Here is a 27306-nt window from a genome sequence, read left to right on the forward strand (position 1 = left end):
ATCACTGTTTGCATTTGGTAGTGACGAAATGGAATCTGAGACACAAAGCAACTCAACCAGGGTCAACAGAGCCACCCAGAGCCGCATCCAGAGCACAGGCCTCTGTGCAAAGAGCTTTACTTTCCTCCTTTGCAGATTCTTTAGCTCTCAACCCTGTCTAGAAGCTGAGATTTCTACAGAGGGTAAGGGCTGTCTGTCTGGCTGTCACTCAGTGTGCTATGGGAAGTGGCCAGCATTTTTTCATGAGCCTGTCCCTGGCTGCCTGGTCAGGAGGTACTTTCTCCAACCCATCTGGCAGTGCTGTTTTATTGCAGGTTATTTTATCAGTGTTTCTGTCAGGAACTCTATCCAGCAGAAGCAGGGCTTTGCCTGCCTGAGCTGAGTTCAGATAGAACTGTTGACCTCACACCCCTAAACTGATGCTAACGCTGTTGGTCATGGTCACTGGAGTCAACCAGTAGACCTCGTCCTTGGTTCTGTTCTTCCCATTATAGCCCAAACCTCTTTTCCGTGGGTTCTCTTAGCTTACACCGATTCCTCCCAAGTTCTGTGGTCTTAGTGCGTATGTCAGCCTCATCCTTGTTTCCTTGATGACTTAGCATGGCCATCTGAGATTGGTTCAGGGGTTGCCATGTGAACAAACAGAACCAATCAGAATCCTGTTTGAAACAGTAGATAGATGCTGGAACTGGGATCTCCTACCTAGCGCTCTCTCTTCCTCTTTTTTGTTTTGTTTTTGTTGTTATTTTTTAAACATTCTCCTTTTTTTTCAAAGATTCTCTTTTAAGATTTATTTATTATTATATATAAGTACACTGTAGCTGTCTTCAGACACATCAGAAGAGGTCATCAGATCCTATCACAGACGGTTGTGAGCCACCATGTGGTTGCTGGGAATTGAACTCAGGACCTCTGGAAGAGCAGACAGTGCTCTAACCACTGAGCCACCTCTCCAGCCCGAAGGCAAGGTTTTTAAAGCTCAAGGGTAGGAAAGAGGTTTCCAAATGTGTGTGTGTGTGTGGGGGGGGATGTTTGAACTCAGTTGTATTTTACTGCAAGCGCTTTCATCTTCTAAAGCCATCTAACAGGCCCCAAAGTGGGTGTGTGGCCCGAGATGACCGCGAGGACAAGCCACCAGTGCGAGGACTGCCACCGCGCCTGCGCTGAGTGTGGACGTAGCTTGCCTCTATCCAACACCCAGCTGTCGCGGCCCGAGTGAAAATTCGTGACACGCCGAGAGCGTGGCGGCCATCTTTGTCTTCTGAGCCTCTCTTCCTCTTTCTAATGGTGGCTAAGAGGAGAAAGACAGTGAATGACTGAGGACAGAATCTAGATGCTAAAGTCTACAGTTTGACAAGATTTTAAATGATAGCTGTTATCTCATGGTACCAATAGAGACTGAGTTGACTGGCCAGTGGTCATTTAGAGTTTTGAGGGCTTGGGTGCTGAGGAAACTCAACCGTTACAAAGAAGGTCCTTGTCTGCCACACATGGCGGCCCTTGTGCCATTCTCGGGATATCTTATGTACAATGTCTAGGGGCAGAAGTACTTTTGGCATTGGAGGCAAGGTTGCTACTGGTTACTGCAGGCAGCTCCTCTGTGTGTCCCTCTGTTGATCTCTGTCTTAGTTCTTAGGATGGTTTCCTACTAAGCCTGGAGCTCACCAATTAGGCTAGACTGGTGTCCATCAAGTCCCAGGGATCTTCCTGCTCTGCCTCCCCAGTACGAGGTAGTAGTCCTGGCCTGACTCTCTTATGTGGGTCTTAGGGGACTGAACCTGGTTTTCATGCTTATCTGGCAAATACTTTACTGAGGGACCCCCCCACCCCCCGTGAGTAGCACCCCGCCACTTGCTTGCTCACTGTAGGAGAGTGATATCAACTCAGGGAAAGAACAGAGCCTTGGTGTCCCTTAGTGAACATCTGTGTCCAGGCCTGCTGGCAGCACATCCAATCTCTCCCGGAATGTTTCCTGTATGAGCCTCTTGGAATTGGCTTTGGTCTCTTACTGTGGACAAGGAAATAGTGAAAGGCAGAGGGACACGGAGGGCTCTGACCCTCTGCCTCACCACCCATAAACCTCGTGTTTTCTTCACGCCAAAACACTTCAGATCTCCTGCCTCCACATCTTCCTGGCACTTCTTGGGTCAGGTGGCCTAGACCAAGGCACAGAAAGCTTGACAGCTCACTAGCCTCCTTCCAGGCTACTTGTCTCCAGAGCAACCGTACTCTCTGAGGATGCTGACGTTTCTGTAGCACTGCTCCTGCTGGATCCTTGGTCTGGAACGTTTACCACCTCTGCTCATCAAACAGCTGCTGAGCCTTTGATAAGCTCTAAAGTGGAGGGGTGGCTGTCTCTGTGTCCTGGGAATACACAGTGTAAGTCTCTGGTATGTGGCCATCTTACAGTAAGCCTCTAGACTAGAAACGTCTCAAACCTACGGTTAGATGGCACTCACTTTCTGCCATACCTGGCACACAGTGGCCTATGTCGTAGTAAACAATACAGCTGAGATCAGTGGTCTTGGTCATAGGTCAAATATGATTGTCTTTTGTTGTGCCTTTTGAGACAGGGACGGGGCCTCTCTCCCCAGCTCTCCTGTTCCATGCTCCCAAGTACTAGCACCTGCCTTAGAACTGGGACTCTAAGGTGCATCGGAGTCCCAGTCATCTGAAACAGCCCGCCCTTTGTATTTTGATCATTCTTGAGTGACCCCTTCGCCTCTGTGACTCTGCTCAACACCTGTGTGAAATGAACCTTTTAAAGAAGCTAGTTTTGTAAGTGTGAGTTTCCGAAAAGGAGCTAACTGACTTCGGACTGAGCAGAGCTGGAAACTTTGCAGGTCCAGAGTCTAATTTCAATTTTTCTTAGCTGTCTTTAACCCCTGAAGAGCCATTCTTTGTCTTTATGCCCACCACCCACGTCAGACCGAAGACCCTGATGCAGGTTAAAAATCTTTTGGAATGTGCACTAATTCTCCTCCACCAAAAGGCCATCAGGTAACATCTGAGGCCTGTACTGAGTTTTCTCCACTGTGCTACAACCGATACTTTGTTTCCACAGTATGTTTGCAAAGTGACTTATAACTACCCTTGTTTTGTTACTGTAACTATGGGACATAGAACTGAGTGTTTCTGGGGCATATCACTCGTATCTGGCCCCAGAATAAACTTTCTTATTGCCTTTGAGGTGAGAGCTGTGCTTCTTCATGGATAGTTTAAACACTGCATATGTTTCTGAGTTGAACAAAGAAAACAATGGAGCTGAGCTGAAGAACTGTTATTTGCATGTGGTCATTTTATTCCTGGACACTGTGGGGAAGGGGAAGAGTAAATCTACTTGCTAGGGGGAGGAGTCATCTTCTAAACTGAAGGCACCCTCCTTTTCAGAGTCTAAAGAGATAAGACTTCCTTGGAAGGCTTCAGGTTTTGGGTTCAAGGGGGACAGGACACTGAGGCAGATTGTCCTCTTGGGTAGGAAATCATTGGAAGACTTATTAGTGCCGTAGGCTTACAGACAGCGTGATGGACACTTTGAGGAGAGTTTGATCCCATGTGGCAGAGTCGGGGGCAGTCCTTCTTACAGGTTTCCGAGGAAGGGCTCGGGTTTCTATGCCATGGCTGACAGACTGGGAGGGTGGAAGGAGGGATCTGTTAACCCAGGAGGGACTGGATACAAAATCAGCTGAGGGGATGGGGGAAAAGAATCTAGAGAACAGAGTTAATGGATGAGCTTTAAAATGGGTGTGGCCTTGACTAACATTCCTGAGCCCACAGAGTTTTTGTCGTATGGGCCGGTTTTAAAGGTAGAGAAGCCAGCGGCTGTGGTGTGGGGGCCTCTAGGGCCCACTCTGTGGGTGTCAGCCACACTTTTATTTTCTCTCCATCCTCTAACAGTATACCTTTGTTCTTCCTGTTTGTGTCTCTGAGGAGATGGTATAGGGTGAGGAGGGCGAGGAGAAGTGAAGAAACTTGTATTTTTAGCCCTGACACAGCAGAATGTTCTGAATCTTCTGTTATAAGCACATTTAAAAATAAACGTCAAGACTTGGGGGTGAAGTGATTTCCTAGTGTCCACGCCGTCTTTCCTTCTTCAGTGCGGGGCTTATCTTGTGCCCTGTTGACACCTGACAGCAGATATACAACCCACTAGCCCACAGCCCACTTCCTGTTGGTCTCCTTTGGCTCAGGCTGACTTGAAGCCGATGACCTTGAACTTCTGTTCTTCTTGCCTCCACCTCCTGGAGTACCAGGGTTACAGGTGTTCACCATCACGCCCCTTAATGCAACTCTAGGGGTCTATCCAGGACTCTGTGCATCCAGACAAGCACTTTACCAACCTACCAACAGAGCTATATAGCTGCTCTCACTTCCCCTTCCTTCCCCTGCTTTGGTGCTAGGAATGGAGCTTAGGGCCTCCCATACTCTAAACCTGTGCTCTACCACTAAACTTCACTCCCAGCTTCACAGTGGAGAACTGTTGAAACATGGTGTGAAACTCTGTCCTAGATTGAAGGTCAGAACGTGTACCTTCATGTGAGTTTACCTGCTAGGACATGAAAGTGACTAACCTACTGTCAGTTACTTAGACCCCTCTGTCCATGTGATACTGGCTAAAGACATACTAAGAAAAAGATCCCTGGGTGTTTCAGGGCACTAATGTTGTCAGGACAAACAACCTCTTTTTGACTAGCTTTAAGGCCCACTCCACAGGAGACACTTGCTTATTCTGTAATCTAGCCAAGAAGAAATAGCTGAGGAACATACAGGCCCCAGGGTGAAGTTACTGCTATTATTCTAAATGTACATAGTATCAAACTACCTCTAAATTCTACTCACAGATTAGTGTGGCTCTCAGCTCACCAGAGAGTGTCTTTGTGCAGCGTGTGGGTGGTGGTCAATGTAGACACTCCTAACTGGTCCAAGCCCAGGGAATAAGGGTTAGTGAGTCAGCCGCAAATGGGATGTCTGTATAACCCCACCCCAAGGCTCAGGCCCATTATGGAAGAGAGTGTGGAAAGGTCAGAAGAGTCCAAGGGGAGGATACTGATTCAGAACAGTGTCCTCTGACGTGACAGGACCACGCTGCATGAGGACATGGCAGCTGTGGCTGACCGCACACGATCAAGCAGTGGATGATAGGGAAGGGGCTGTCTTCACTGCTTTCTACTGCTGTACCAAACACCATGACTGAGGCAACTTACAAAAGAGAGCATTTAATCTGAGCTCACAATTCAAAAGGGTCAGAGCCATGACCATCGTGGCAGGAGCATAGTAGCAGGTGAACAGGCAGCACGGCATTGCAGAAGGAGCTGAGGCGCTTACGTCTGACCCACAGGTGTAAGGAAGGGAGAGTGAGCTTGCTGGGAACCTCCTACCCCAGTTCCAGCGACACACCTCTTCCAACAAGACCACACCTCCTCATCCTTCCTAAACAGTTCTATCAACCGAGGACCAATCATTCAAGAATGTCAGCCTGTGGAGGCTGTTCTTATTTAAGCTACTACAGGATTCCTGATCCTCCATCTGTAGCTGAGGATCTATAGACAGTTGATGGCTTCTTGGAGGAAAGTCAGTTTTCTTTAAGGGTGTGGCCCGTGGTAGGTCAGCCATGCTCCAGAGGACAGCCCTACACTTAGGAATGAATGGGCATCACAAATTGGACTTGATGGGTTACAGTAAAAACAACAAGAACAACATAACGTTGAGGCATAGGGAAGCGCAGAAGAGTTGAATGTTTAGGTACAATTTATGAAATTCTCAAATAGATTTTAAAATAAAAGCATCATCCAGTATCAATGCATATATATTTATTATAGTCATGTAGAGAAAACATGTACAGTCACATTTTGATCGATGACAAACTAACAGAATTCCCACAAGATTACATAGAGCCAAATTAAAAAACCCTGTCACCTAGTAATGTCATTGTGGTAGGAAGGCTGTGGTGGGGCTGGTATAAGCAAACATGTCCAGATAAATTTAGATGCATAAATATTTGCTGTTGTGCTCAGTACAGCAACATGGTGCATGAGTTTCTAGCCTAGGAACAGGCTTTAGCATAGATGTGTAGGAGGAGGCAGGGTCATATAGATACACTTGACCAATAATGAGGTCACCTCTGAGGACACAGCCCTGTCACTGGGAGTGTGCATAGTTATAAGACTCTGACCAACTTGCCACTCACACGTCTATGACACGTCTATGACACGTAACATATTTTGCAGCAAATGAATGGCTGACTACATCCGTCTCTTTGGAATGAGTTTTCCTAGGGCAAGGATCTTACAGTTGTCTCAGATTTGCTAGCAATCATCCCTGTTCCTGATATACAGTGGGAACACTCGCAGACTGTACTGTGGGAGACCAAGGGACAGGTTCCTTTGCTGCAGGATTTCTGTGCATTGCAGTGATAACGCTGCATTACCTGCAAAGAGAAATCAGCTGACTCCCTATCATAGGGGAATTCAGCAGCACAACTGAGATATCTACATTGCTACCCAGACACAACCACACACACACACACACACACACACACACACACACACCTGTGAGGTAGCATTCAATTTCTAATGTGTCTTTTCCTCACAAAGCCTGGTGCAAAATATTTTAGCTGTACTTGTGTTTACTCTGATTGTCAACATGATGGACTCGAGAGATGCCCAGGCAGCTGGCGTAGCTCATTTCTGGGTGCACCTGTGAGGATATTTCCAGTCACCAGTAGGGGAAAGAACCTCCCTTGAATGTGGTTGACACAGTCCAACTGGCTGGCTGGGGTAATTAGATTAAAAGAGGAAGGAGGAGGAAGCCAGTTGGTGTAAACATTTATCTTTTATTTCTCTTAGGTATTGCCCAGCAACCAAAGGCTGCTTTCCTTAGAGGTAGCAGCCCGCCTGACGTGCCCGAGGTCCAGTTGATCTACAGCACTGCTAAGGGAACAGTGCCATGTTACCTGCTCCTGACCAAACCCTTCAGACACAAACACACTAACAGGGCTAGACATAGACTGTTGGCAGCCGAATATCTATGGTATCAATAAAACCTGTGGGTGGCACAGTCCTGCAGTCCCAGCCCCTGGAGGTAGAGGCTGGAGGACCGGAATTCCAGGGTCATCCTCAACTGCATAAGTTTGAGGCCTGCCAGAGACATAGGACACCCTTCCTCCCATCATTAAAAAGAAAAAAGTTAGTGGACTATAAAAGCGGGGACTGTTCAGATCTAAATGTAAATTTTTTAACATGTTAATATTCTCTGAAGAAATTGGTTGTTTCTTGGGCTGCATTAATAATAACAATGTTGGTATTAGAAATAGTTTGAATTAAACATCTCTATATGATGCATCTGGTTTTTCAGTTTCATAGATTTTCTTTGTGCTGGACATTTTAAGATAATACTGCTGGCAAGCAAAAGGTTCCCCTCAATGACATGTCATTCAGTGGCTGGCCAGTAACTCCCGGCGTGAGCTATTGAACTGTGGAGGGCGCCGTGCCAGCTGGAGCAAGGGCACGGGCTTCTTCCAGTTCCTCCCTCGCTGGGGACCAGCCTCAGCATGGAGAGGGGTTCTGAGAGAAGAGGCGTGTGGAATGGGACAAAGAACAACTCAAGTAAAATCATGGTCCAGGCTGGCAGCCTAGGTTCTGCTGAGATGGCTTCCAGACTCTCCCTCTCTCCCCCTCCCTCTGCCCCTCTTCTCCTCTTCCTCTGTGTGTGTGTGTGTGTGTGTGTGTGTGTGTGTGAGTGTGTGAGTGAGTGTATGTGTGAGCATGCGCGCATGTGTGTGTGTGTTCTTTTCTTCTTTAGACAGCATTTCTTGCCATTCTAACCTCTCTGGTTGAGACAGCTGTCTCTGTTAGGAAAAATTGTAAAAGCTATATGGATAGTTAAGGGTTTTTTCACCAAACTTGGAAAAGCTGCTATAAAAAAAAATTGGATCTCCTGACAAAGTCAGCAATCCTGTTTAAAAAAAAAAAAAAAAAAAAAAAAAAACCTTAAAGAACTGTTTTCACTCTCCAGAGATTTCCAGACAGCTCAGCTCTCTCTAGAGAAATTTTAAAGAACTGCTATCACTTTCTTCCAGCTCACCTCATGCAGACCAAGAGCCCAGTTTTTATTTAGATATCGATTCAGTCATTTATTCCAGGTTCCCTTTTGATTATCCCATGAATCAGCACCTGCCCTTGATTCTTAGGAAACAGCAAGCACATCTTCTAACATTGTAAAATACTTCAGAGATCTGCCAACCTGTCACACATAGATGCTAAGCTGGGCCGAAGTGATCGTTTCCACTACACTCGCTGTGTCCAGGCTAACCTTGAACTCAGGAATCTGCCTGCCCTTGATTCTTTCTGACAAGCTGTCTTTGTTCTTTTAGAATTGTGAAGCCCCTCATATAATTCATATTGCCTCCTTAGTTTTTGCATAGTTGAGAAATTATAATTTTCTGAACTCATGTTTTAGAGTACTTTTTCACAGCCTTAAGGACTGTCCTGAAGGTCCCAACATTTACCATTTTGCTGAGACATAGCCACACCCTCAACTCCTGGACTCATGCTGTTTCTAGTTATCATGGAACTATTAATGCTATATTCCTGAGGGATATGAAAATATGTACATTATTACACAAACAAGCCTCACACCCACAGCGGCCATGGACACTCATGGATGCTCACGTTGGGATCTTGTCCCAGTGGCAGAAACCATGTCACTCCGTCCCCACCAGAGCGCTTGGCACTCCCTTATTCTACAGAGATAGAATATGGCACCCAATAGACACCTGGGAAGGCCTTTTGGTGTCTATTAGGGATTCCATTTGGGAACGGCACAAAAGAAGGAATCTGAAAGGGATGACTTCCTGCCCCACACAGCTGCTTGAGTGACATGCATCCAACTAGACAAACAGCCTGGAGTCACGCCCCTCCTCAGAGGCAAGATAGTGAATGCCACTAAGAGGAGAAAAAGAACCGTGCCTTCTAATTATGAGCAGCACATCCAGTGTTACCTCCACCCTTAGCCAAATAAAAAGGCTGTGCGTTCTTCTACCCTCCTTAGAAACCGACATTTTAGGAACTGATTGCAGATTTATAAAAAGATAAAGATACACTGTTTTAACAGGACTCAGAAACAACTAGGTTTTCTTGAGGTCCTTTTGTAGAATGCTGTCTTTCCATTGTAACCGCCATTGCTGTCTTAGAGCAGCCCTGTTGACACTCCCTCATAGAAGAAGGGGACAGTGATGGTTACTACACACTTACCTGAGCCACTGCCCCCTGCACATTTTTCCCAGAATCCCCTCTTTTGTATGTGACTGTCTGGGTTGCAGGTATCTCCTGGTGCCAGGAGATGCTGAAATACATGGATCACGGGAGGCTAACTGAATGGAGGATTCCATTTGCAGTTATGGGGAGGTGACACTCTGATGATATAGTCACTAAGCATCCACATGGCTGAGGTGGGGATGGAGGGAAAGCTGGGTGTTTGGCCACAGTGCTGGAGCTCCGGATATACTGTCCTTCTGGAAACCCCCTCTGTGAACCGGTAAATCTGTTTCTCCAAGGTAGAGTGAGTCTGGGGTTTTTGTCACTATAACAGTGCTGCAGCTCAGTCTAGAAGGAGGGTAGAGGCAGCACTGTGGGACATTGGCCATCAGAATGGTGTTGGGGTTTGTAGAAAAGAAATGAGCAGCTTCCTCCAGTTCTAGTTTCCCTTCTCTTTCTACCCGCTCAGGTGCTAACGGACGCACTTGGGTAAATCTTATCTGGTAAAGTCAAGTGCATCTAAGACTCTCTGTTTTGCAAGAGAGTATGAGCCCCACGTTGTCAAGTATAAGACACCCTGCTAGTATTACTAATCTGGATTTTCCTTTCCTTTCAATGTAGTACAGTATACATCCGGCCCTTTAAACATCACTGTGAACTGTTCTTATTGTTTATCAAAGACAGCAGGCAGCCGTATTTCTCGCCTACTAGGTGAAGGTGCAGGCATGGGTGTTCTTGCGAGCCATTCTCTTGGGATTTTGGGGCCACTTTTGAATCTCCTTTACTGTTGGGCAGTATTGAGGATTGAACCTTCAGCGTCATCATGGGGAGCAAACTCTTGCTGAGCGCAGCCGTCAGTTTTCAATCCTCTGAGCAGATGTTGTCAAGTGTCTAGTTATGAAGAACTAACCTATTGTATCAGTTTAAATCCTACTTTGTGTGTGTCTGAGATGTGCTACGCTGTGAACTCCTCCCTCTGTGTATGCTGGGGAGCCAGGACAGCTGCATTCTGTATCTCACCCCAATTGTCCAAGAGTACCCAAAAGTTTGTATAACCCATGTGCTATTTGTATGACCTACTGAGATAAAACTAGCCCCAAAGGATAACTTTGACCTTTCCGATTCTTTATTAACTGCAGTGCCCCAAATCCAACTGCCTTGGCCAGGCTGGTCAGCCGTAGGCGCCATGTGGACTTAGTGGGCAGCACAGCTCCTAAGGCCTAATGGCTTGCCCATCCAAATGTATACAAACACGAGTTCATTAAAGAAACCCTGGCTTCTATGTCGCTTGGGATCTGCTCTCTATTGGCTCAGTGGATACATAATCCTCAGCATCCATTCTCACCAAGGATGCCATTCAGGTCCCCTGGAAATGTCCTTACAATACACTGAAAGACGAGATGCAGTCTGAATGCCACTGAAGGCCAGTAACAGTGCTTACAACTAAGACCAAAATTAAAGGGTCAATTTGTAAAGTCCTCTCAGCATAAATGATGTGATTCCTAAATTAAATGGTGCCATCTCCAGGTGGACATGCATTCATTTTTTAAATTTTAGCATGTATATAATATTTAATATTCCAATTTCTTGTTAAGAATTTGTTAGCCCAGCATAGTATCTTAATGTGCAATTGCAGACACCTAGAGGCTGAACCCAGGAGACTGCAGTGAATTCAGGGCTAGTTAGGGCTACAGAGTAAAGTCTCAGACACAGAATTAACACGATTTTACAATTGTACAGAGCATTGTGCTCGCGGCCTGGGCCTGTTGTCCTCGCTGGGTAGGAGGTCAGGCAGGGTGGCTGAGCCCAGGAGTTCCCGGCCGACCTGAGCAGAATAGTGAGATCCTGTAAGAAAGGAGAAAGAGAAGGCTACAGCTGAGCACGGACCACAAAGGGTGATACTCTTCAGTTTCATGAGTGAGCGTGAGATGGGAGGGTGGTACAGAGAACAAAGCTAACATGCACGATGAGTTTAAATTATGTTGCATTTGTGTGCTGACTTATACTTAGCTCACTATAATGTTGGATGTTATATTTGGGGCAGTGTCCAAATCTCAGTATGAATGGCTTCGAGCCCTTCAGCAGGGATGTTTCTTCTAATTGAAGTGAATGAGGCAGGGAAGATCGTCCAATTTGACATTAACATAATCTTAGTTGTAACAGTATTGTTTAACAGCTGCTAAAGTAAAGGAGAGAACATTTTAAAGACACACAAACTGATTTCTCTTTTGTATCTAAATGCAGAAACACCAGTCAGCATCAGAAGTGAGACTCTAACTCTGATTAAATTATCACCTTTGGCATTTTGCTGACATTTGCTTATATAAAAACCACAGCTTTTCTGTTTCACTGGCATGGAAGTATAGTCGTCAGGGTGCTAAGAGAACACACCTTAACAGCTTACTTCTTAGCTTTTAAATATTTAGCTATGTGCCATATGGATCCCTATCTCTTTGTATCTAATGTTGTGGTAGGCCTCCAGAACCTGGACATAGCAAGTGGTCCCGGTTCTGGAGGCCACGCCCCCGCCGTCCAACTGCTTGAGGATTGGCTGCTTTGGGCCTGGTGGGGGCTGGCTCGGATCCCGACGAAGTTGGGGGTGATTGGAACTGCACTCCCAAGGGTTCTGACACGCGTGGACCAAACTAAAGGCACCTGGGTGTCCAGCTGCGCTCTGTCGCAGCGGACCAGGAGTTCTCTGACCCCGAGTCAAGTTCTCCCGCCCCTCCCAGTGCGTCCAAGGTTCATCTTATCCCGGAGGGTTGGGCATTGGGGCTTGCGTGGGTGTCCGCAGCCAGGGCGCTAGCCTGGGGGCCTCCGGGGCCTCCGGGGCCGGTTCCGGGGCTTGGAGGGGCTACAGGAAGCGGAGGCAGCTCGGGACGCCTGGGTCGAAGCGGGCGCAGACATCGAAACGGCTGGGGTGGCCGCGAGCGGCTGCTGAGTAATCCCGGGCGGCGGGTGGGGGCGGCCGGGCGCCCACGTTCCCCGCGCCGCAGCCCGGCGGCAGCTCCGCCTTCGCGTCCCTCCCCGCCCCCTGCCGGCTGCTGCGCTCGGCTCCCGGCAGGTCGGAGCGGGGCTCGGGGAGCGCCGGCCGCTGCAGCCGCCTCCGGCACCTCGCTTCGGCCCGCGCGGGGCCTCGTGCGCCCATGGCCGGCTCGGAGCAGCAGCGGCCGCGGCGGAGGGAGGACGGCGACCCGGACGAGGCAGCGGCGCCTCTGCAGGACGCGGAGCTGGCCCTGGCTGGCATCAACATGCTTCTCAACAACGGCTTCAGGGAGTCGGATCAGCTTTTCAAACAATACAGGTGACACCGGCTCCCCGACTCTCTCTGCCCAGGCTGCGCGCACCGGGTGGTCACCTCGCGACTTGCGGCTGCTCTCTTCCCTGCTCCCCCTCGCTTCCTAGGGTTTTATCTGCAGCCTTTGCCCTGTGCGGTGGCCCCATCCTTCTCCTCACCCCATCCCCCGCTGCGCTGACCCTTCCCTCCCTGCCACTGCAGTCCAGGCTCACTTTCTGCCCTTCAAGGGCTGTCCAGTGTTACTCTGCTGCTTTCGAGCTGTCTCCTGGTCTCCCACTGCGCATCAGCTCAGGGGACTGATGCATTAGAGGCAGCAGCAAGCCTGGCACTTGCAGGGTTGGGGCTCTGGCTCGCGCGCTGCCCCGGCAGCCTTTGTGACCTGAGCACAGCCCGCTGCACCCTTCCCAAGTCCTTGTGTGGCGCTCTCCTTTGTGTATCCCGGCCTTCCCTGTGCTTTTGTTATTTAAAGACAGTGTAACGTAAATGACGCTCTGTAGAGGAACTTAAACATTTCAGCCCAAACTCTGATCACCCATCTCTGCCTCATACTTCTAAAATCAAGATGAGTTCTGATGCCTTTCAAGAGGGCCGATTTATTAAGAATTATCTAGTAAGAAGAAAATAGAGGGATTAAAAAAAAATCTACTGAAGAATGGAAGGGGAAACACGTGTGTTGCCTTAATTTTTGTTTGCCTTTGAAAAACGAAGCTCAAGATCTAAGCCCTCTTGTGAAAGAAGCCTGGGGACCTCATCCAGGTGTGGTGCTTCAGGCAGCAAGCTGGCACCTGTGAAGTGGACGGCAGTCATGCTAGTAGCCGTCCCCAGCACGTTTAAGGGTGGATACCACATAGTTTCTTGAGACGGGTAGTATAGATTGGAATGCCGGAATCCCCGAGCAAGAGCAGGCTGGTAAGTGAGGAACGCCTAGACTTTAAGAACGGTCGTTTCCACAGTCACTGCACACCTACAGCAAAGCAGGAATCTACAACTAGACACCCCACTAGATCCGGCTTACTTTGTTGTTTTGTTTCTGAGGCATAGTGTACAGTTTGTAGCTCAGGCTAGCCTTAATCCTCCTATCTCAGCCTCCTTGGGGCCAGGATTACAGGCTTGCACTCCCACACTTTGGCCATACAGCAGGTTTACTTTCAAGTCAGCTGCTTCTCACCTTTATGGTCTGAAAACTAGAACAACTTAAGAACGCCTTGTTCAACACACACACTCACACACACACACACACACACACACACACACACACACACGCACTAATATAAGTTTGATTTAAGCTCCATCAAAGGCTTTGATGGAGGATTTTTTAAAAGTTACTATGTTATTACTTGCTTATAGGTTTTAATTAATTAATTAACTAATTTTGAGACAGGCTTTCATTATGTATCCTTGACGGATCTGGAACTCACTATATAGACCAAGTGGTGACGTTGCTGTCACACTGAAAGCAGGAAACCTAGTCTTTATGTAGTCTGGTGGTTCACAACCTGTGAGTCACAACCCCTTGGGCAAAACTGTCTCCAAAAATTTTTATATTACCATTCACAGCATAGCAAAATTACAGTTATGGATTAGCAGTGAAGATAATTTCATGGTAGGGGTCACCACAGCATGAGGAACTGTATTAAAGGGCCACAGCATTAGGAAGGTGACGAGGCACTGCCCAGGTTAATGGGATGCCAGCTGAGGGCAGATGAAAGGCTGGTACCCTGCATAGAGCACAGAGATGCGTCTTGAATGGGAGTTTTTCTGTCGGGAAGACCAGGCTGTGTGTATCCTGTAGCTGACTACTGCTGTGATGTGTGTTTGTTGTGACGTACAAGTTCATGAGCCTCTCTGCACACGTTCTCACTGAAACTCCGGCATCCACAGGGCCCGGCATCCTGTTCCCAGTCGGGCTTTGAGCTCGCCATCTCCTCCGTTGCTAAGTGTATTAGATACTTGTAGCCGGCCCAGTCTCCTCCGTTGCTAAGTGTATTAGATACTTGTGGCCGGCCCAGGGCTTATCTTCCAGCATGGTTATGGGCTGCTTTTGGGATGGAGGGAGAGAAGGCAGGATGACTGACAGCATTATCCCTCAGCCTTCCCTTGCTCCATCTGCTGTGTTGGAATGTGGAAAGACCTGCATTCCTCCCACCTCGGGCACATGCTCTCCCCCATGTGTCTGGGGGCACATGCTCTCCCCCATGTGTCGGGAGGCACAGCTGCACAGAAGACGGGTCAGAGGTCAGCATCCAGCAGCTGGGGTTCCAGGCCTCACCCCGCCCTTTTGATGCTGACGTTCAGTTTCTCAAAAGACTGCTTCATTGCCTGTAAAGCGAAAGTGGTGGTGCCTGCACTCACAGCAGCGTGGCTGCTTGTTAACCCTGCCTGGGAAGGAGCCGGGCGGCGGGGATACAGCTCAGCCAAGTTCTTGCCCACTGTGCATGAAGCCTTGGATTCGGGTCCTTGCACCACTTACTGGGCGTGGTGGTGCACACATGCATCTGAGTGTGGAAGGGTCAGACGCTTGAGGCTGGGTTACATAGTGAACGGAAGACCATCCTGGGATACAGGAAGCAGTCACTGTCCGTCTGTCTGAACCCCCTCGCCCTCACCCACGTCCCAGTATTAACAAGACTCTGAGGAACCTGGCGTCACCTATGCATACAGTGAAAGCTGCGCTATCTCGTTGCTTGTGGCCCTCACCACGATTTCAGCTCATACATATGTAATTCAATTGCTTCTGCCTTGTTCATTTATTTATTTAGTGCTTGTGGGGGCGGGGTGGGTATCATCATGTGAAACAGATCAAGCTGAGCCTCGGGCTCAGCGGCCCTTTTCCCACCTGAGTCCCCGACAGTGTCCAGCTCTTCCTATGACATGCTCACCTCACGCTTCACATTCAAGGTCAGATGATGCTTTAGGAAACTTCTCTTCATTTTTTTTTTCTGTCACAGTAGAAAACGGGCTGCTGGAAACTCAGCATCGACTTCCTGACAGTGCTTGAGTGTCCCGTACAGTCAGCTCATCTATATAGGAGGGGGCGAGATTGCTAGAGATTTCCTCTCATTGTCTTCTGAGTGACTCGCATTCTCCTTTCTGGTAAAATGCTCTCCTCAGATGAACAAAGAAACACTGTCTATGTAGCATTAGGATAAGACATTTCATCAGTAGGTACTGTACTGCTTGTTGTGCAATGGCCGCTTCCTAGAAACTGCTCACAGTGAAAGCCGTCCTGGATTGTATAACACAGCTGTTGTTTCTATGAGGATTAGAAATACCTGCACAGTAGAGACCCCCTTCTGATATGTCAACCAGACCCTAGCTGGAGGTTGCTAACAGTTGCCCCTTCTGCCAATGACAGTACACATGCACTGACAAGATGGCTGTGCTTGGTTGGTACTCAGCCAGGCACCTGGAGCTGTTTCCACAGAGACCAGAACAGATTTGTGCTGTGGCATGGATGAGGTTCATGTCCCTCTGGTCCACTGACGTTAAAGGCCTGACTGTTGGAAGAGATGGAACCTTTAGGAGATGATTAAAGGCTTGGCACTTTTGGAAGGGGAACTTTTAGGAGGTGGGACCTAGTCAGATGGTGTTAGGTCTTGCGGGGCGGGGCTTGAGGTTATTTCTCATGGTGTCCTCCGGGAGTTCTGAAAAGTCTGTCACAAAAGGGGTAAGCCTGCCTCTACTCATGACATATGATTCTACTCCTAAAAGCTGCCTTCATGTACCCCACCCCTTACTATGCCATCAACTGATTCTAGCTTTGAACCCCCATAGCACTGGGCTCAAGGGAAAGTGCTGTGTAAATACTCTGTGTCAGGTACCTTGTGCTAGTCAGAAAACGCTGGCTGCCTAACGCCTTGGGGAGTTTGCAGCTTTGAGCTTGAGGCCATGAAGTTCATGATACTCCTGTTGTCAGAGCTCAGTGCGCTTCTGCAGGGGTCCACGGGCTGAACTACTGTTGCCTCCTGTGGCGCAGTAAAGCCTTGGTGAGGGCGCACGAGAGTCTCAGTGTGCTGTGTGGTGGCCTCGGCATCGAGCCCGGCCAGAGGACATATGGAGGAAACACTGTCTGAACTTCACGATGAGGCAGGAGTAAGCCAGCTGAAGAGAGGAGCTGGGGGAAAATGGGAAGCAGAGGTGAGACATGGTGTGGTTTAAGCTGATTCTGGGAGAGGTGTTGGACACCCAGTAGGGACAGGCGTGGAGGGTCGCAGCTGCAGTTGGCTGAATGGCAGCTCATGTCGAATGGTGGTTTATTCTGTCTTTGCTCCCCCTGCCCCGTCTGGTCATGTGCTTTCTCTCAGAGTCAGGCGTCAACTCTCTGTCCCTGGGACATTGTGTCTGCCATGTCATGTCCACAATCAGCTCCTTGGGGCTCCTGAGTCCTAAAGTCTTGGTCGCTTCCTAATTTTGTCCCGAAGGGTTTTTAGTGCTGGTAGGAAAGGCGCAGACATGAGGATGACCAGGGGCGTGTGGAGCGCCAGTGAGCTTTGTCACTTCTTCAGAACTTGCCTATGTTCAGCCTTCCTCCCTGATGGCACCAGCACATCTCCTGCCTGTCATCCTTTGTAATTTTTTTGGGGGGGGGGGAACAAGGTCTCATGTAGCCCAGGCTAGCTTCAAACTTGCTATGTGACAGAGACCCAGACTGTACTTGTGGTCTATCACAATCCCTCCTGAGCTGTGAGGTGACACACGTGCCCCACTATGTCCAGTTTCTGCGGTGCTGGGGATCAAACTCAGGGCTGGACACACACTTGGCAGCCATGCTACCAACTGAGCTGCATCCCTCCCCCTCCTGGCTTTTTTTCCTTTTTGACATTTGTAGGTCTTACTGTGACAGTATCGCTACCAACTCTGGATGTGGGTATCACTGAAATAACAAGCATATTAAAGAATATATTCTTTATAGAATTCTTCATCCAGTCCCAAGCACAGCGAATGACGTGTGTTGGTCATTAAACATTCACCAGGGATAAATATGCACAAATAAAGAAGGATTTGAGACAGAAGACATAGGTGAGATATGAATTCTATTATTCATTTCCAGTTTAAATTATAAAATGGCAAAAAACATGAAGTAAAAGAAAATTTGTGATAATGTTTGTGTTCTTGTGTGTGCATGTGTGTGGTGCATGTACACATTCTAAGCTGCTCAGTACAGGTATATGTTGCAGTAAATATTAAAAAACAAAAAATGGTTTATCTCTTTACCGGCCCTGAGGTCTCACTCCTCAGGCCCAATTTTAGTTTGGAGTCTCGAGCTCCTCTGGTGCCTGGTCTGAGCCGTCACCACGGACCGACTTGTCTGTGGAACTCCCTTCCCTAGCAGTTTTCTATCACCTATTCTCTGCCTCTGTCCCGGGTGTTTCTCTACCCCAAAATCCCAGAAACACAACTCTACAGCCTAATAGCTTTTCATACAGGTGTATAGATTCAACTCTCAATCCACAAATCCTGTACACAACAAGATTGCATCAAATAGACAAAGACACAAACTGCCCTTCTGTATGAGATATTAGACCAGTAAATCCTTAATGTCCATTGCTATTTAATGCCAACCAATCTCACCCGGGTCCAGCTGGTCCTTGGGAAGCTCCATGTTTCGACGACCTTACCCCCTCCCGTCCTCTGACCTCTCAGACCTCTCCTCTCTCCACCTCCCTCGCCGCATCCAGTCACTGGCTTTCCTTTATTTCACTAATGAAAACGGGAAGGTTCAGTTGGAGTCACCGACTAGGCAGCCCTTCTTGGGGAAGTGGAATTAACAGTAAAACACAAACAGCTTCGGGAAATCTACAGGTGTAGCACATGCTATGGAGTCATGTATGGTGAGGCTGTACTTCAGAGCATGTTAACTGTGGAACTATGGAGATTATTTGCTAGCATTCGGGGGTTGGGAAAGTATGGCCTACAGGCCAGTGCTGGCTGTCTGTCTGTCTTCGCAAATGCAGTTTTATTGGATACAGCCATTCCTGTGCATCACAATTTCTGCAAAAGGAAGGTGTGAAAGAAGCCATAATGCCGGCCTTCATCAAGCCTGTTGACCCCAGGTACAAACCATAGACATTCTTGGGAAAATTGAAAGCAGATGTCAGGCTAGTCTGGTAAAAGCTTCTTCCGTGCCCAACACCGTGTCAGGCACTGAGCGGCGGGAAGCTGCGGCCATGGGTGTCTCTGGCTTCCGGGCATCTCAGCATTGCTTCAGGAGTCCGTGGATAGACCTATAGATGCAGAGATGCGAGCAGAAGTGGTGTGAGGTCAGGGAAGGTCGTCCGTCTGTTGATTCTTCTGTCTTCCCCCAGCGCTGTGGCCGTCAATAGGCTCGTCTTGTTTTCCTGATGTAACTTATGAACACATCTCGATTAAATATTCCTTCAGAATTTGTTAGCTGAAGTGGGATTATTTTTTAAAAAATATGATTCCACATAGAATAATGGGAGGACCCGGAGGAAATGAATAATCCCTCATAAGTACCCACCCTCCAAAACCTTAGATGTGGCATGGGTGCATTCACGCACACATGCATGTGTACACACACGCAGTTGTACAGACTCACAGTTGAGGATGCACCTCCGGAAAGTGTACATCCTCTTGAGCCCCTTCCATTGTGTTAATGGCTAGTTAAATGAGATAGCATTCTTCCCCTAACTCAGTGGAGTGAAGCTGTGTGAAGTTAATGGAGCTTTGTTGAGGTTAAGAAAATGAGAGAGAAATAGTATCGTACCATGGAGACTTTTCTAGTCTATTTTTTGAGATTAGTTTTACTTTGTAGTTGAGTGTATATGTGGACGGGTATGTGCACATGTTAGTGCAGGTGCCCGCAGAGGCCAGTAGAGGGCATCAGATTCCCCGAGAGAGCTGGAGTTGCGTGCCGTTATGAGTGTCCTGACCTAGATGCTGGTAACAAACATGGCTCTTGAAGAACAGTACTTACTCTCAACTGCAGAGCCTGTCAGAGTTACAGAAAAGACTCCTCTAAAGAAATCTGTTGCTGTGCTGAGTTCTCCAGGAAGTATATGAACCACTTCCTGCCACCCAGGAACTCCTCCCCAAACCACCAGATCCTGGCTAACGTAAGAGCTCCCGTGCTCTGGGCCCATTTTTCAGCCTCCCTCCCACTGCCCTTACTCTACCATGCACCAGAGTGTGGCATTACCCAGGCCCTTGTGGGCTTTCCTGTGCTCACTTGACTTCTTCCATCCTTACTTTATCTTTTCACTTTATTATTTTTAAATTTTTATTATTTTAAATATGTGTTAATCTATGTCTATTTAATTTTATTGACTTATTTAATTTATTATAATCATATTATATTCGTCATAATTAAATAACACACCTGTTTGTGTCTGTGTATGTCAAAGGTCAGAGGGCATTTACCTTTGAAGTTGGTTTTGTCATGTGGATCCCTGGGACTGAACTAAGGACATCAGGCTTGGCAGCAAGATCCTTTACCTATGAGCCAATTCTCTGGCCCTGTCCTCTCTTTTATCCTTTTCCATGTTGCACTGGAACCCTTACCTCTTGTCTGTAGGAAAGGCCTTTGCCCATAGAGGCTTCCTGTGCACACAGGTCCTGCAGTGCTGGAGTCTTGTGAGACTTGAGAAGCGTACAAGTAGCCCCCCACCAGGCACCGTCCCCTCTGACAAACTTGTGTTGACGACAAGCCTGTGTCCTCAGGCCTTTTCTCCACCCCTCCCTATGGCTTCTTAAAAAAGCCCATGGCCTGGTTGGTCTGTTCTACTTAGTAGCTCCTTGCAAAGACCTTCTCTGCAGAGTCTCTGTCAGGACCACGGACTGTGCGTGTGGCACTGGTGAATCAGGGTAGGGGGAGCTGACAGTGTCCTGTCTCCAAGATGGAGGCAGGAGCCTCAGGAACAGCCAGATTGCTCATTCATTTCAGTAACCCTGTTCCTCTGGGATATTCTAAGGACCACAGACATGGGCCATAGAAATTAAGATAATGAAGACAGCAACGCTCACTGAAAAGTTGCCGGAGATCACTGGATCTGTGTCCCACCTCTTGATAAATGATTGAGTACTGGAAACCAACAACAGCCAGAGCAGGTCACTGAGGTGGCACAGAAGACGGTGGCTGAGCTGCACAGGACAGATGACCTGCCTTTGGTTCCCAGAACCACATCAAGTTGGAAGGAAAGGACCGATCCCACAAAATTGCCCTCAGGCCTCTACAGACATGCCATGGCGTATTTAATTATTATAAAATTAATAATTTTGTTAATCTATGTTTGATTTTTAAAAAATATTTAATATATTTATCAATTATAATTAAATTATACACATGCATGCATGTACACATGCATGTGAACTCATACACACTCATACACACACATACATTTAAACCCACATATACACATACTCACATGCACACAAACACTCAAATACACACACATACTTTCTCACAATAAAATTTAAGTAAGTAAACAACACCAAGTCCGGCTTCGGTTCTCCCATCGACGGTGTAGCTCCAAGTTGACTTTTCCATCCGTGCTTTCCACATGCCGCCCCGGGCCGGGGAGGGCTGGGAGCATGGGAAACACGGCAGCAGTGAGCGTTCATCTCCCATAAATCCGGTCAGTTTGGGGATGCAGCGTGAGTGTCACCAGCTCCTGGCCGGGGCAGGTGTAACCTTGGGGGGCAGAGTTGTTAGTGTGTGTGTGTGTGTGTGTGTGTGTCCGCGAGCACACACACGGTGACAGCAAGGCCAGCCTTCCCCGGGAGCTTCCCTGTCTTGTCTAGAGCCATTTAAGGGCTTTGCTCCCCTGGATGTAAGCAGACACATAGCTCCCAGACTCCAGAAGTTTGTCCTGATTTTCATAAGCGGTTTCTGGAGAAGCCTGGTGTGAGGGTGGTCCTGCTTTCTAGAGCCATGACTCTTGATGGCATCAGACTGTACCCTCTTTAGATGGCCGACAGTTTGTGATTCCCCCTTTATGGACTGAAAATGAGATTGGCAAGTGAAATATCCTGTAGTATAAAGAAGTAAAATGAATTAATTCATAATCAAAATGACATATATTCCTAAGCAAAAATGCTCAGCCTACTTTGACGGAAAGCATGTGTAGTCAGAAGCTGTGGCAGTGAGGAGACAGGGTAAAACTGAGAAGCTATTGCACCTGAGGAGAGTGGGTGGAGGGCATGGTCTCCAACAGCAGGAAGTTGCAGCACTGTCTCTGTGTTAATAGAAGACGGGGTGATCCTCGCAGAGGGAGGCTCTAGGCTGGACAAGGGAGGGAACCAAAGAACACGGGCCAGGCTGCTGCCCTTGTCAAGGAAGTGTCAAAATAAAGTTCCCGTTTAAGAACACGGGCTGGGTCCTGGCCAGATGCCTTCGCTAACACTTTGTATCTTGAAATCCCCCCTCCAGTCAAGGTTAAGAAGCCCGCCCTGCCAGCCATTCAGGGCTAGACGATGGGTTGCCAGGGTTTTACAGAGCAGTTGGCCATTATCAGTATGTGAGTAAAGTTAAAAAAAAAAAAAACCAGGGTGGAGAGATGGTTCAGTGGTTACGAGAGTGTCTTGTTGAGGTTTCTCACAGCTACCCATAAGCCCATCTCCAGGGGACCCAACACCATTTTGTGTCCTCTGGACACCTGCATTCGCGTGCGTATACCCACAACGACACACATAAGCACATACGAGTAAACATGACAGACTCTTGTTTAGAAAATTTTCAATCTTCTTAACAAAGTTGCTACAAACACTTCAAAACTTGACCAAAAAAAAAAAAAAAAAAAAAAAGTAAATCGAATAATTGCACTTGTTGGTTTTCAGTATTCCGTGCCTTCAATGATGTATGGGATGTTGACTACATTAAAGAAGATTATAATGTATAAATTCTAGCATATGATACAAATAAATGTAGGTGTGGTGTTGTGGTTGGGATCCACCTAAAACCACAAGCAGTTCGGCTGTTAGGAACACAGTTTTTAACATAGAGGTCAAACCCTGACACAGCATATTTTTCGAATGTTGCAATGAATATGTCTGACTTTTGCACTCACAGTTTCCGCAGCCTAGGGATAAACCAACCAGGGATTGAAAATACCTGATGGAAAAGAATTCCAGAAATTTCTAGAAGACAGAATTAGCATTTGCTTTGCATCAGTATTGTGCTGAATTGACACACATGGAGCAATGTTGTGGCTTTGCATGATGACCTGGGTGACGTGAGGCTATGGCGGGTAGACCAGGGTCGTCTGTGAACACTGAGGGCCCGGACCAGTCTCCCTGAGAGCCAGAGACAGTCACGTCCATTTCTATGTAAGGAGAATCGGTTAAGAGAATCCAGGCAGTTTTATATCTTCACAACTTTGAAGAGATGCTAACACATGACAGTGTGGGACAGTCCTGAGAGCTCTGCAGGGTTTCACGCACCCCTGGCGCTGTCCCACTCTGTGATACAGAAAGCTCACACACAGCAGGATAGCCTGGGTCAGTGCCGTGGTCCCACGGGTTTCTTAATGCCTTCGTGAGAAACACTGGGGCTGGGAGGCTCAGGACAGGCGTCCTTGTCTGTAGTGAGGCCAGGCCTGTGGAGTACAGCATTGGGTCTTCACTAACAGGCTGCAGAGGCGGGAGAGTCTGCCCACGCCGAAGCTGTGGCCGAGTGGCTTGTGGAAGGTGCAGAACCTCAGTTCCACCTGTGGTCACAGGTACACGTTTCCCTGAGGCATGAAGAGCTCCCGAGTTGAATCCCACAGCTTCGTCATCTGAAACACCAGTTGTTTTCCCAAATAGTTCCTGGAAGCATTATTAGCCCCAGTTCTCCTGTCCCTCACTGTGTACATGCAGAGCCACCAAGGGTCCCTCCTCCTTCTTACCCAATGCAGAGCTAAACTGCAACTCCTGGCTCTCTAGCCTTAAGGTCTGTTTCCGAAGCCTGGATTCTCTAACCTGCTGTGGCTCAAGTCTTGTCAGCTTTGAACCGTGGGGTACTGACTTATCAGTGTCCTTCCCAGGAATTCAGTAAGCTTTTAAAGATGTCCATTGTACAAATGAAAACACAGGCTTTTAAAATTAAAAGGCCTACATCTCCAGAAAGGAGGACACAGTTGACTGTTTTCTCATGTGGAGATAGGACAGGAGGTCTTGTGGTGCCTCTGCCTTCCTTGTATTTAGAAGCAACTGGCAGGGCCCCATTCTCAGTGTGACATCAGCTACGTGTTAGCTCAACCTGTTCTTACAGATAGCCTTGTGCATCAAGATTCCTTGCTGGGTGGAGCATTTCTGGAAAAAGTCTATGTATGAGCCTGGGACTTCTTACTTGCAGTGCTGAAGACTCGATGCTCATTTCGGCACATAAATACCATGTCTGCCTTAGGGCTATGTCCTGTGTGGACTCTGGGCCATGCTCCCTGAACTTTACTTTATGTAAAGCCAACCATAAAATCACATGGGATCGAAAAGCCTTGTCCCTTGACCTCATCTTTTGTGAAACCTTGGAACATGATTTGAGGGTAACACAACATTTTCCATCCAAGTTCAAGTTGAATTTACTAAGTGATAGAGACTCCTTTAAAAACAGCAGTTTGATTAAAGTAAAAAATCTGTGCTGTGTGGCCTCTTTAGGGTTGTTCCCAGTAGGATGAGTCACCGTGAAAGGCTTTGAGTGGCTTTTTTGCCATCCCTCATTCTGAGCAGTGAATTGCAAAATCTCAAGTTATGCTTTGTCAGGGAAATGGCTGGAATATCAAGACATGAAGTTGATACTCTTCTGTCTTGCAAACCCTGTTCATCTTCTCTGGTTGAAGTCCAGCTGAAGAAGGGGTTGAGCTCATCAGAGCCATGTGGTGGGACAGGAGACCCACAGGGGAGAAACCGAGTTCCATGTCGCAGTCAGCTTCACATTCGTTTCATTGCTCAGAGAAAGAGCTTTGTTGACATCTGAAATGCCATTGTCATCAGCTGTCAGCCCCGCATGGGCCATGCTTTTCTTATTTCCACATTGACGCCCTGAGTGGCTTGTGTTAGGAAGATGGCAGAGAGAGCCAGGAATCACTCTTGAAACAACGCCGAGAAAGGTAGACATGGTCAGGAGCTTAGCTGGAGCTGGGACTACAGAGGGGGACAATGTAGAGGTCCATCCTTGTTCTGGAACAGTCATGGGTGAACGGACATGGAAGGAGGGACATGGATGGGCCTCACAGTTCCTCGCATGTCTTGGGCCTGGAATGAGCTTTTGAGCGAAGATAATGAATAGAATAATTTTAGGTTGCAAAACAACAAAGATATCACAGAGCCATTAAGGTCTTGGAAATTACGGTTGAGGAATTTTCAGAATAATGAAGTAAATACAGAGGAAATTGTCATGACCCATGCTCTGCTGAGGAGATGCTCTACAGGGAATGTGTGGCTGTCACAGTGAGTGGCAGACAGCTACAGAGCTCAGACTATCCTAGGGAGGGAGGGAGGGAGGGAGAGAGAGAGAGAGAGAGAGAGAGAGAGAGAATATGTCCAAAAGATCTAAATAAGTTTTTATTTGGATTGTTCACATCAACACACCAACAGATGGAGATTTTACTTATAAAAGCATTGGCAATATTTATAAATTATTACCACATATTTACCTTAAAGATTAAAAATAACAAAATGCCCTCATCAGTTTTGATGCTTTTTAAAAATTTTTACTTTAGTTCTATTATTTTGTTCGTATGGTTATTTTTGTTTATATGTATGACTGAGTACGGTGTCATGCCTGGCGCCTGTGGGGGCCGGAAGAGGGCATCAGCGTTCTTAGTGCTGGAATTGCAGGTTCTGTGAGCCGCCATGTGGGTGTGGGAAAGCCAGGGCAGGTCCTCTGGAAGACCATCCTGCGCTCTTAACCACATCTCCCCAGCATAATCTCCGTAAGTTTTGAGTTCTGATTGGAAGAACAGCAGTTAGTTGGCACATGTGGTTTGGCTATCACCTTTGGAAACTAAGTATCAGTGCTGTCTCTGTGTGCTAATTGCAAAGGATAGAAATGCTTCAGCTGCTTGTCCACTCGCATGTCTTAAGGCAGAGGAGAAACAAGAACTAATGGTAATGTATCTGAAAGGTATTTAATGCACTTAATGATTTGGGGAAAATTAAGTGATCTGTATTTTACCTCCAGAACTACTTCCAGAACATAGCAACACCTCACAATGACCCCTGGGAAGTAGTAATAATGAACATGGGGAAGCGAACTTAGAGGTGTCTGAGTGGAGTGCGGCAGACTTGAACCCGTGCAGCAGACCGCTGCTCTTCCCTTGTCATCGGGGTGGGCAAAGCGTGGCAGTGAACGCGGCTGAGTGGCAGTGCTCACTGCTGGGCTGCAGAGATGGCCTGCTTAGGAAACCACCTGCCACACAAGCATGGTGGCCTCAGATTGATTCCTGGTGGCTCACAGGTAAAAGGAGCTGGGTGTGCTGGTGTGTGCCGGGAGGCAGAAAGATGGAGGTCCCTAAGCTTCAGTAGCCATCCAGTCTAGCTTAATCAGTGAGTTCCAGCACAGGGAAGACTTTTCTAAATAAATAAATGAGTGGGCAGACAGACAGACAGACAAGAAAAGAAGGCTGACACTAGATAGCTGAGCAGCGTCACCTGAAGTTGACCTCTATCCTGTACATACATGTTGACATGTAGCCTTCCTTTGCTAGTGACACACGCCTTTAATCCCAGCACTCAGGAGGCAGAGGCAGGCAAATCTCTGAGTTCAAGGCCAGCCTGGTTTAGACAGTGAGTTCTGTCCTCAGTTGAATGGTCTTGGCTTCCTTGCTGGACACCATTTGATCCCAAGTCCTGGGATTTATGTCTGGGCTTCCGTCTACCCCATGGTCTGACGGTATGCCTCTGTGCGGTTGACTGTTTCCCTTCTACCCCATGGTCTGACGGTCTGCCTCTGTGCGGTTGGCTGTTTACCAGCTGTGGTTTGTAGGGAGATTTACGACCAGCAAGTATGTGATGCTGCACATTGTCCATGTAGAGATGAGTTTGACTATTTGGAGTCAGATTACGCGATTTTAAGACGGATTTCTTCTGCACACATATGTCACTGGCACTTTAGCTGTGATTGTGTTGCTTGCAGATGGCTTTGGGTGATACTGACATCTTAGCAACTGGAGCTCTCCCAGCCCAGGAGCATGGGGTATCTTTTCCACTGTATACTAGCGACTGCTTTCATCTCTGATATGCTTTCTAGATCTCTACATACAAGTCTTTCACTTGCTTAGCTTTCCTTCTGAGTATTCTTATCCTTTTGGTGCTAAAGTCAGTGGGATTACTTTTAAAACATCTTTAGTTTTTTATTGTCAGTGTATATAAATGAAACTGATTTTATATTACTTATATCCCGCAATTTTGTTAAATTTCTATCCGTCCCATCACTTTTGTGGGTTTTAGGTTTTTCTACATATAACGTCATGCCATCTGTGAATAGCAATACCTATTGTTTTTCCAGTGAATGTCTTTCATCTCTGCTTCTTACCCTTTGGTTCTGGCTGCTGCTTCGACTGCTGTGTTGAGGTGATACACATCCTGTTCCTTATACTGAACCAGCGCTTCCAGCCACTCACCGGTGCAGACAATGTTACTTGTTAGTGCTTTGTAATATTTCTTGAAAACACAAAACAGTCACAGTTTTCTCATTAGTATGATAACTTGTATGTGTTAAACCTATTTGATTCTTTAAGTGTTTAATCACTATAATTAGATAAAAGTACAGATTGGTATCTCTCAATTGTTTTAACCCTAACATATATTAGACACCCT

The 27306-nt window shown here is 47.4% G+C and overlaps 1 protein-coding gene across 2 annotated transcripts in view; it reads left to right on the forward strand.

Moving 5' to 3' along the window:
- The first annotated feature begins 11876 nt into the window (after positions 1–11876).
- Positions 11877–27306, forward strand: part of TTC39C (tetratricopeptide repeat domain 39C) — an 80384-nt gene continuing 64954 nt past the window's right edge. Inside the window, exon 1 of one of the 2 annotated variants that reach the window (XM_080919809.1) lies at positions 11877–11985. Coding sequence is in view for 1 of the 2 variants with exons in the window: in XM_080919808.1 (XP_080775934.1) it covers positions 12401–12558 (158 nt within the window). In the remaining variant the exon portion in view is untranslated. Of the gene's footprint in view, positions 11986–12319; positions 12559–27306 lie in introns of those variants that run through there. The other variant, XM_080919808.1, reaches the window with a different exon arrangement.

This window comes from Micromys minutus (assembly GCF_963924665.1).
Source record: "Micromys minutus genome assembly, chromosome: 8".
Lineage (NCBI taxonomy): Eukaryota > Metazoa > Chordata > Mammalia > Rodentia > Muridae > Micromys > Micromys minutus.